Source organism: Taudactylus pleione, unplaced genomic scaffold (assembly GCF_031769625.1).
Source record: "Taudactylus pleione unplaced genomic scaffold, aTauple2 ptg000053l, whole genome shotgun sequence".
Taxonomy (NCBI): domain Eukaryota; kingdom Metazoa; phylum Chordata; class Amphibia; order Anura; family Myobatrachidae; genus Taudactylus; species Taudactylus pleione.
In genome coordinates, this window is record NW_028284455.1 from 34543513 (window position 1) to 34554756 (window position 11244).

General features: G+C 44.6%; 1 protein-coding gene across 6 annotated transcripts in view; it reads left to right on the top strand.

Annotated features, from left to right (window-relative positions):
- The window catches only part of METTL6 (methyltransferase 6, tRNA N3-cytidine), a 37419-nt gene extending 26585 nt beyond the window's left edge, over positions 1–10834 (top strand). For all 6 annotated transcript variants that reach the window (XM_088462789.1, XM_088462788.1, XM_088462786.1 and 3 more), the window contains one exon: positions 10695–10834. In XM_088462789.1, the coding sequence (XP_088318915.1) occupies positions 10695–10834 (140 nt within the window). The remainder of the gene's footprint in view (positions 1–10694) is intronic.
- The last annotated feature ends 410 nt before the right edge of the window (positions 10835–11244 follow it).

Genomic DNA, 11244 nt, shown 5'->3' on the forward strand with positions numbered 1-11244 from the left:
ATTTGGACGACCTGTTATTGGTGGCAGGATCTCCAGAGCTCCTGTTACGCCACTTGGACCTGACCATTGCACTGCTGCAACGGCACGGCTGGCTAATCAACTGGCAGAAGTCCACTCTAATCCCGTCTCGGAGGATTCTGCATCTTGGAGCCTTATTGGACTCGGGACAGCAAAGGATCTTCGTGACGGAGGACAAGATCTCTGCTTTACAGTCAAGGGTGCGCAGTTGCCTGCACAACCGCCGGGTGTCCTTACACTCGGCGATGAGGTTACTGGGCTCCATGGTGTCGGTGTTCGACATGGTGGAATACGCCCAGTTTCACTCCAGACCTCTGCAGCACCTGATCCTGTCCAAGTGGAACGGGCTGACTCAGTCTTTGAAGTCCCAGACGATTGTGCTCACCCAGGAGGTTCGCCTGTCCCTTGCGTGGTGGTTACAGACGACCCACCTCAACAAGGGACGTCCGTTCTGGGTTCCAAATTGGGTCCTGTTGACAACGGACACCAGTCTTCGGGGCTGGGGAGCAGTTTCGGGTCCACACTTGTTCCAGGGCAGGTGGACGCCGACAGAAGCGGAGCTTCCAATAAATATCTTGGAACTCCGTGCGGTCTTCAATGCTCTCCAGCAGGCACAGCGGTTTCTCCAGGGTCGCCCGGTGCAGGTCCAGTCGGACAACGCTACCACCGTGGCCTACATAAACAGGCAAGGAGGAACTCGCAGTCGGGCGGCTCTCGTAGAGGTCTCTCGGATCCTGGTTTGGGCGGAGCGCAATCTTCCGGCCATATCAGCGGTCTTCATCCCGGGAGTGCTAAATTGGGAGGCGGACTTTCTAAGTCGCCAGGACGTTCATCCGGGGGAATGGTCCCTGCACCCGGACGTTTTTCAACTACTGGTGGACAGGTGGGGTCTTCCAGAAATCGACCTCATGGCGTCCCGGCACAACAACAAGTTGCCGGTGTACGGGTCTCGCACAAGAGACGAAGGGGCGTCTCTGGTGGATGCTCTGTCCGTCCGGTGGACGTTCCGGTTCGCATACCTGTTCCCTCCGGTCTCCCTTCTTCCACGGGTAATCCGGAAATTCAAACAGGAAGGAGGGACGCTCCTGTTGATAGCTCCCGTGTGGCCCAGACGGCACTGGTTCTCAGACCTTCAGGGTCTGTCCGTGGACATTCCTCTGCGGTTGCCGCTACGACCGGACCTTCTGTCTCAGGGTCCTTGCCTTCACCCAGACCTGACTCGGCTGTCTTTGACGGCGTGGCTGTTGAGACGGCCATGCTGAGGTCCCGGGGGTTTTCCAGCTCTGTGGTGCGTACCATGTTACAAGCTCGGAAACCGTCTTCCGCGAGGATATACCATCGCGTGTGGCATACGTTCTTCCAGTGGTGTAGACCGAGAGGTTATGCACCGCGGGAGTTTCGTCTGTCTCGGATTCTCGCCTTCCTGCAAGCGGGACTAGATCATGGGCTTCGCCTTGCTTCTTTGAAGGTACAGGTTTCGGCCCTATCTGTCTGGTTTCACCGTAGGATTGCTACAATCCCGGATGTGCGCACCTTTATGCAGGGTGTTCTCCGCATTCAGCCGCCCTTTGTTCCACCTGTGGCGCCTTGGGATTTGGCTGTGGTCCTGAGGGCTCTCCAAGGACCGCCGTTTGAACCACTGGGCTCAGTGGATCTTAAATGGCTAACAGCTAAGACTGTTTTCCTTCTGGCCATTGCTTCGGCCAGACGTGTTTCTGAGTTAGGGGCTCTTTCTTGTAGACCCCCTTTCTTGGTTTTTTATGGGAACAGGGCAGTGCTCCGCACTCGGCCCGAGTTTCTTCCCAAAGTTGTTTCCCAGTTTCATGTTAACGAGGAAATAGTTGTTCCGGCCTTTAACTCACCGGGTCTTTCCGTGGGTGAGGCCTCTTTGGATATTGTGCGGGCCTTAAGGACTTATGTTGACCGCACTTCTTCGTTTAGGAAGTCGGACGCTTTGTTTGTCCTCTATGGCTTCCGTAAAAAGGGTTGGCCTGCTTCAAAGCAAACTTTGGCAGCCTGGATCCGTATGGCTATTTCTGAAGCTTATCTTCATGAAGGCCTACCGGTCCCTCCTTCTCTGAAGGCTCATTCCACTAGGTCTGTGGGTCCTTCGTGGGCAGCTCGACGTGGTGCCTCGGCAGTTCAGATCTGCAAGGCTGCTACGTGGTCTTCTGTCCATACCTTCGTGAGGTATTACAGGTTTGACACCTTCGCCTCTCAGGATGCTTCCTTCGGGCGGCGGATTCTCCTTTCTGCACAGGAGCGTCCCCACCCTTAAAGGATACTGCTTTGGGACATCCCCAAGGTATCCTGTGGATACCCTATGGACCCTGAAGTAGAAAATATGAGATATGGTAAGAACTTACCCTTGTTATCTCTATTTCTACGAAGTCCATAGGGTTCCACAGGACTCCCGCCCTGTCACACCTGTGCTGCAGATGGGCTTTGCTCTGGTCACCGGTTTTCCATCTCCCTCTGGTGAGAATGTGATTCTTGTATGTGTCCAGATCTTTGTTCTCTCTCTTCCTTCTCCTCCTCCGGCCTATGGCTTGGTAACTAACTGAGGTGCCTTGGCCCGGGGGCGGGGTATAGGAGGGGGACCTAGTGCATCCTGGGAGGCTGAAAGCTTAACTCTTTGGTGCCCTGCGACTGACGTCACACCTATACCCCAAGGTATCCTGTGGAACCCTATGGACTTCGTAGAAATAGAGATAACAAGGGTAAGTTCTTACCATATCTCATATTATTTATGTGCAAAACCTGTTGTTTTAAGAGCATTTGTGTTTATAAAAGTGTATAGAGATCCTGTATTTTGCATATAAGAGCCAATACTGAATAATTGTCAGAAAAATGGTGATTCCCCTTTGCGCTGTAAGAAGCCGCTACTATTCCAAATAGGTGTTATCAATACCTAATACAATCACAATACAATACAAACAGATAGAACAGTGCGCTTCAATATTGGGTTAATTCATATACTTAAAGTTGTTAGTATCCGTATTTCTTCTTAATTTGGGTTTTCTTCTCAGACGTTTTCAAACAAATGTGTCCATATATAAAAGAGAAACGATAAAAAATAAAAAATATCTGATAGTATAGTATTTCTGTAATTATAGTATTTTCTATATGAAAGTCATAAAAAATGGTCCCTTCCACATCTAAAAAATGGCTTTTCGTGTTGATCTACTGGTAGCAGGTCACCCACAGGTGCACATTCAGCATTCAATGCTTACAATAAGGCTTACATCCACTAATATATACCATACACATCAAGGTTTCTTTCAGTTTCTTTCCTTTGTGTACACGGTTACAATAAATGTTACCACACCACGTGTTAATCCAAACAACAAAGCGTGCTTACACGTATGCTTACACGTAATTGTAGTGAATCCTCATATAGCGGTATCTTTATGCTGGAAATGTTTTTCACTCCAACAAAGATGAAAATAGCAACTTCTTATATAATAGATTTTATTAATATGTCCAAAATAAAGTCTTCCTGATAAAATTAATCCATATGAATCGGCAACATACACATTCCTGATTTTAACATCACTGGGGAAGTAAATATATTACATAGAATGTACCCGGGTATTCTTACCCCAATGATAAGGTAATGGCTGCTCCAACACTGGATAAGTAAAAACAAACACCACACCAACGCGTTTCGACTATCTAGTCTTTTTCAAGGCAGTGGTGTGAATTCCAAACAGACTGATATTTATTTTGTATAAGGTCCCGCCCTTCATTCCTGGATAAAAATAAAAAAAATGTACCTTAATTTTAACATAAAACACTAACCGTTTTGTACATATTCTGTATTGAGGTACAATCATAAGAATGTCCATAATCCGCATATAAAATACATATTCCAAAGTATTAAAATACTATATAATCAGTGTTGTATCTTTTACTTCCGGTTTCTGAGTGACAGATCGAATACCCACTAGTGCTCCCCCATCCCCAATCGGCACCAGAGAAAGATGTTTTTGTTCTCTAGTGCCTGGACTGGAGAACCTGGTATGCGTGTCATCGCTTATATCCGGCTTGCGTGTCACTGCTGCTCCTAGCTTGCGTGTCACCGTTAAGTAGTCACCACAGCACGACTTCCGGAAAACTTGTGTATACATCCCCGCTGGATCCCCGTTTAGGTCATCACTGGGGCCCGACTTCAAAGTGTTAGTATGCGTTCCAGCGCAATACTTTCACCTTAAATGTAACTTCCGGGGTTATGTCCCCAAAATACATTGGGCACACAAAATATTAATCCCCGTTTTTTATATAATTCCAGCCAGGGATTATCTTTATATTCCTATATAAACTTCATCTAAACAGACTTGGTTCATATTGTGAACTTATAGTTGGCATAGAAAAATAAATAAATAAAATCACAGGCAATACAGGGAGCATATAATTGAACAAATACCCTTATTCCATATATGTGTATCTAGGAATATAATTCATAAAGATAATAATTATAATATAGGGGCAAAAAATCCCCCAACTCACTTACACAACGGATAAACATAGTATCAAATACCATAATTTACAGAAACCATTTAATTTCAAATTCTGCGTTTAGTCCATATGGGACTAATGTTTTCACATCGTGTATATATTTCATTTCACATTGGGCTAAGGCAGTACTGGAATTTTTCTTCCGCCAATTACCCACTACTTTTTTGATACCAATCACTAATTTTATGGAATCCACAGAACATGCATGTTTTTCTTTAAAATGGTTCGACAGATGGTGTTTGTCGTATCCATTTTTGATATTCCTGGCATGTTCTGCCCATCTCTCTCGGAGAGTCCTTGATGTTTTGCCTATATACTGAAGGTTGCAACTGCACTCTATTAGATATATACAGTTTTTGCTGTTGCAGGTCATAAAATCTTTGACTTTGAATTTAGAGCCATTGGAATTAGAGGTAAATTCCTCCACTTTTCTGGGGGTATTTTTATTTGCCTTACACATAGGCTTTCAGAGATGTGGAGATTGCCCTATCGTTTTGATACGATTTATTCTTTTCTCAGGAATGGCACTCTTCACCAGACGATTTCTTAAATTCTCAGCACGCCTATATTCAAAACTAGGTTTATCCGGTATAATCGTCTTAAGCATAGGATCTTTAGTAAGAATATGCCAATATTTATTAAAAACTTTTTAAATTTCCCTAAATTGCCCACTAAATTTAGTGATAAACGGAATTTTTTGTTTGGTGTCCACTTCTTTTTTCTCCTTATGTGTCAGAAGTTCTTTTCTATTTATGTTCTTCATTTCTTCAATTTTCTTATTAATGACACAATTGTCATATCCCTTTTCTAAGAAATTTTCTCTCATATCTCTTGCCTGCTGTTCAAAGACCTCTAATTCAGAGCAATTAAGTCTTATTCTTTGAATTTGGCTTTTTGGGACACTTTTTAACCATACTGGATGATGGTTACTTGAAGTCGGTATATAATTATTGTTATCTGTAGGTTTAATGTAATGTTTCGTTTCTCTAAGGTTGTTACTGATATATATATTCAAATCTAAAAAGTGGACCTCCATCTGACTGCTCTCAAAAGTCAGAATAATATTGTATGTATACATATTCATAATGTTGCAATAATTGTGCTTAAACATCAAAAGCAAGATATCATGCTCATAATGGGGCAAGTAAATGAAAACTGCTTTCACCACGGTGTATACCCAATAACAAATAGAAACATTGAGAAACCTATATTTTTATGCAAAACAGTATTTTATGTAGGCATAGGATGAGGGGGACTGTATACATCTTGGAAGATGGCTAATGATATGGTCTGTTTATCCATCTACCTAGGGCCAATGAAAATCCTCTTTGTCATATCTCATTTGTAGGTTAATGTCATCTAACCTGAAAATGTAGATGGAAGTAATATAAGGGAAATAGCCTGATGAGAATAGAAAGGCACTTGTACACTGGATATAAATGTGGGGCTGATCTCAATGACCTTTCAGAGAGTGAAAGCTGATATAGCTATTGTCAGTACAGTGTATGTCCTATAAGCCAGCTGATATAGCTATTGTCAGTACAGTGTATGTCCTATAAGCCAGCTGATATAGCTATTGTCAGTACGGTGTATGTCCTATAAACCAGCTGATATAGCTATTGTCAGTACAGTGAATGTCCTATAAGCCGGCGGCTTCAGGCATATTCCTGGATTTTATCACAACTGTTTGTAATTTAGTCTTATCAGATGTTACAAAGAAATAAGAAAGGAAGTAGCACAATCTGTTTTAGCTAGCAAAGGGTACAAATATAGGTGGAGCAGACCAAATGTGCAAAAAGTCCCTTTTAATCAGTTGCTACATAGCACAATTTGTAATTTATAAAACCACCATTTAAAGGGGTAATAACACATACAAACATTAAAGTGCCAGTAGAGGTAAGTTACCACTTTGTAGGATGACATGTATGCTAGGAGTGACTGAACCTGACTGCCTCGCTGCTAATGTCAGAAATGCTACTCATACTATGGTCATGAAATAGGTTTTAGAAACATGTTAACTGATTCATCACTATTTGCTTTCCATAACTATGCTGTCTGTATGACTTTGAGGCAGGTACATGCACTTTCTTCTGTGTTTAAAAACAAAACTAATTCTGTGAATGAATGGTCTGGTGACGTGTGGAAGCATTGGTCTGTAGCCAGAATGGTTTCAACAATAGAATTTAATCAAAAAATTATTCATTTTTAATTTTCTCTTATTAAGTTAAACTTCTGCCGTGGTACTTCTCCCAGATGCTGGTGGTCAGTCAATGATGCATTGTGTTGTGGACAAACACTTTCTGTGGCAGCATTGTGTTGTGGACAAACATTTTCTGTGGCAGCATTGTGTTGTGGGCTACATTTTCTGTGGCTGCATTGTATTGTGCGCTACATTTTCTGTGGCTGCACTGTATTGTGCGCTACATTTTCTGTGGCAGCATTGTATTGTGGGCTACATTTTCTGTGGCAGCATTGTATTGTGGGCTACATTTTCTGTGGCAGCATTGTATTGTGGGCTACATTTTCTGTGGCTGCATTGTATTGTGCGCTACATTTTCTGTGGCTGCACTGTATTGTGCGCTACATTTTCTGTGGCTGCACTGTATTGTGGGCTACATTTTCTGTGGCCGCATTGTATTGTGGGCTACATTTTCTGTGGCAGCATTGTATTGTGGGCTACATTTTCTGTGGCCGCATTGTATTGTGGGCTACATTTTCTGTGGCCGCATTGAATTGTGGGCTACATTTTCTGTGGCTGCACTGTATTCTGGGCATACCTTTTCTGTGGCTGCATTGTATTGTGGGCTACATTTTCTGTGGCAGCATTGTATTGTGGGCATACATTTTCTGTGGCTGCACTGTATTGTGGGCTACTTTTTCTGTGGCCGCATTGTATTGTGGGCTACATTTTCTGTGGCAGCATCGTATTGTGGGCTACATTTTCTGTGGCAGCATTGTATTGTGGGCTACATTTTCTGTGGCTGCATTGTATTGTGGGCTACATTTTCTGTGGCAGCATTGTATTGTGGGCATACATTTTCTGTGGCAGCATTGTATTGTGGGCATACATTTTCTGTGGCAGCATTGTATTGTGGGCATACATTTTCTGTGGCAGCATTGTATTGTGGGCATACATTTTCTGTGGCAGCATTGTATTGTGGGCTACATTTTCTGTGGCAGCATTGTATTGTGGGCTACATTTTTTGTGGCAGCATTGTATTGTGGGCTACATTTTCTGTGGCAGCATTGTATTGTGGGCTACATTTTCTGTGGCAGCATTGTATTGTGGGCATACATTTTCTGTGGCAGCATTGTATTGTGGGCTACATTTTCTGTGGCAGCATTGTATTGTGGGCAACATTTTCTGTGGCAGCATTGTATTGTGGGCTACATTTTCTGTGGCAGCATGTTTCTTGACAGGGTGCACATGTTCTTGTATCTTACTGGTCACACTGTTCACTCTACAATTAGCATATAAGCAACTCCTGAACCTCATTGGACAGCTTGGCAACAGAAAGGAAAGCATTCTATTAGCTGAATTACCATGTTTATGGGAAAGGCTTAATACACGTTACAAATGCATGCAATCTAGATGGCATTTCCAAGAACCAGTAGGGCAGGTGTCCACCTAGTATACTTTGAGGGAGATTTATCAAACCTTGTAAAGAGTGGAGAAGCAGGCAAGTAGAAAAGCTACACAGAGCAACCAATCAGCTCCAAGCTATCATTTATCAAGTACATTCTATTAGATAAAAAGTAGAAGCTGATTGGTTGTTATGGACAACTTCTCCATTCCAGAAGGTTGATACACCCCCCTATAATTAGATATTGCTTCTCTCAGATACACAATATGCTGGGATGAATGCAAATCAGCAGAGTTGTAGGAATCATCGCAGTCCACCCACCCCATATCCAATCGATTGGTTTGATACATACTGTACCGGTATTCAGTCAGGAAGCCGGCAGACTTGATCATGACAGCCAGCTTCCCGACTGCTTTATCCCGGCGAGGGCTAAATGACAGGCGTCTAAATCTATCGATCCAATCCCGATCGAAGTGATGCCGGGCGCTGAGCACGGACAGCCGTGGGGGGAGGTTAGGTTTAGGGCTCCCGGGGGGGACTTAGGTTTAGGCGGCGGGGAAGGGGGGGTTAGGTTTAGGCACTGGGGGGAAGGTTAGGGTTAGGCACACCTAAGGAGGGTTAGAGTTAGGGGGGGAGGTTAGTTAATAGTTACCTGGGTACGATCGTGATTTTCCCCCATGTCGGGCAGCCGCTGTCGGGACAAGCGTCTGGCGGTAAATCGTACCGATTCCTACTGTACCATCATCATCAGGTTGCACTTACACCAGCCTATACCTGGTGTCAATGTTACGCATGGAAACAGGTGTATTTACTCTTCTGTCCAACTTGGCATAGCCTGCAGTTCTGTATGCACATCCTGACTAACGGGCATTTCTAGAGAGGAGGGGGCCCGTGTGCAGCTTCCGGCACGGGCCCCCTCCTTTCTGTCCGGTGTCCGGCAGCACGCTGTGCTGTGCGCGGCCAGAGCCGGAGTTATAGACATTGGGCACTAGAAAGAGTATGCGCAGGTCACTGGGGAAATGCCCGCGGTGGCCATTTTCCCTGTACTGCTCATGCGCAAACAATGGGAAAATGGCCACGGAGGCCATTTTCCAGTCGTTTTTACAGCGTCTGACCCCCGCGCCGACGTGGGACTTCGGAGAGGTAAGTACTATGGGTGCACACCCTGCACCCATTATAGATACACCCCTGCTGACTAAAGTTTTCTGACATGAGAGCACCCTGTCACAGCCCAGTTACGCTTGGTTCCAAAGAATGCGCAGTACAAAAATATACATTATATGCTCTACAGATAGACGTACATTCAGCTGGGATACAGTCAGTATCCTGGCAGGCCGTGATGCCAGCGCTGATATTACCGGCGCCAGAATCTCAACGCCTCTCACAATACCGATGCTGTCATCCCGACCCCGGGATGCTGAAGGTAAGTAACGGGGTGGGGAGGAGGGTTAGGCACTAAGGGGCCTATTCATCATTACTAAACTTTCCCTGGAGGTAATTAGGTTTAGAACTCGCATGGAGTTCTACCTAATTACCGGAGGAATTCATCATTCCTCCTCCCTATAACTATCTATTCCGAAAAGCTGTCATTTTTGCGATGACCGCTTTTCAGGAAATAGATAGTTATCCCTGTCTACACTAACTTACCGCAGCTGGAAACAGTGCTGCGCATGCGCTGTTAAATTCGTTAACCCAGCGCATGCGCAGCACTGCCTACACATGCGGTAAGTTTGTCCCCCCCTCCGCTCACATGCCCCCCCTTCCCCCCTGCTCACCTACCCCCCCCCCTTCAGCACTTACCTGTCCGCGCAGCAGCCTCCGGCTCCGTCCTGCTGGTCTGTCATGTGGTCTCCCAGCAGACCACAGTACAAATTAGAAGAAAAAAAAAAAAGTTTTTTTTTTTTCTAATCTTTATTGTGTTCTGCTGGGAGAACACAGTGTCCGACCAGCCTCCGGAGCCAGAGGACGCACCAGACCGCCGGGGGACCTGTCCAACTGGAAGCAGGTAAGTTTCACCTGCTATTCGCCACCTCACAGTGGCGGATAGTACCTCCATCAAATTCTGAACATAATTTTCGGAATTTGATGAATACCATAATTTCCACATCCCCATACTAATGTATGGGGAGTGTGGAAATTAACGCAGGGGGACTTAGCAAGGAGATATCAGTGATACCTTCTGTGCTAAGTGGCTTCATGAATACTAAAATAACTTTATTTAAGGAAAATGTCCTTAGAAACGTTAATTTAGTGTTGATGAATAGGCCTCTAAGGGAGGAAGATTAGCTTTAGGGTGTGGGGAGGGGGAGGTTAGGTTCAGGCACTAAGGGGAGAGGTTAGGGTTAGGTACTAAAGAGGGAGGTTTAGGGTAGGGAGAGGGGAGGGTTAGCATACCAAACAACAAGTGTCTGTATACTAGCCCTGTCGGGATTCTGACAGCCAGGTCTGCCGGCATCCCATACCCAACCCATTCAGCTCTGTATCAGGCCTCGTGTGTGGAGAATAACTTTATTAGCTTTAAAAAAAATGCTTACCAACCAGACTTTAGTAAGAGTCTTATTTCCTGTATTTCAGAATATTTGCAGCATCTCTTCACCACAGCCGGGTACAAGGAAGCCTCAAATGTGTACGTGCAGCGAGAGACTGTGAATAAGAAGGAAGGTCTCTGTGTGCCACGGGTCTTTGTTCAAAGCAAATTTTATAAACCTCAATGAGAAAGTTTTTTGTATCTTTTCTTTTTAAATAATAAAATCTTATCTTGTTTAGTTTTCTGGTTGTGTGTATGCTTTCACTTTTTCACATAAGTAATACAAAGGTTTAAGCTAGGTACACACTAGGTCAATACTGTATACACACTTACCAATCATCTTACCAATGCCCGATGTGCCGGGTTTGACAGCTCAACTGGGCAGGCATTTAAATTTAAATGCCCGCCCAGTTGAGCTGTCAATCACTGCCGGGTCCCTGCAGCAGATCTTTCATACATATCGGCATCTGCTGTGCTGCACAGCAGATCGGATATGCCTGTGAACGACATACAGTAGTTCACAGACATATCTGCTGTACTCACCCGGCGATGCACCATGGGTATATCAATGGAACGGGCGATATATCAGTGTGTACC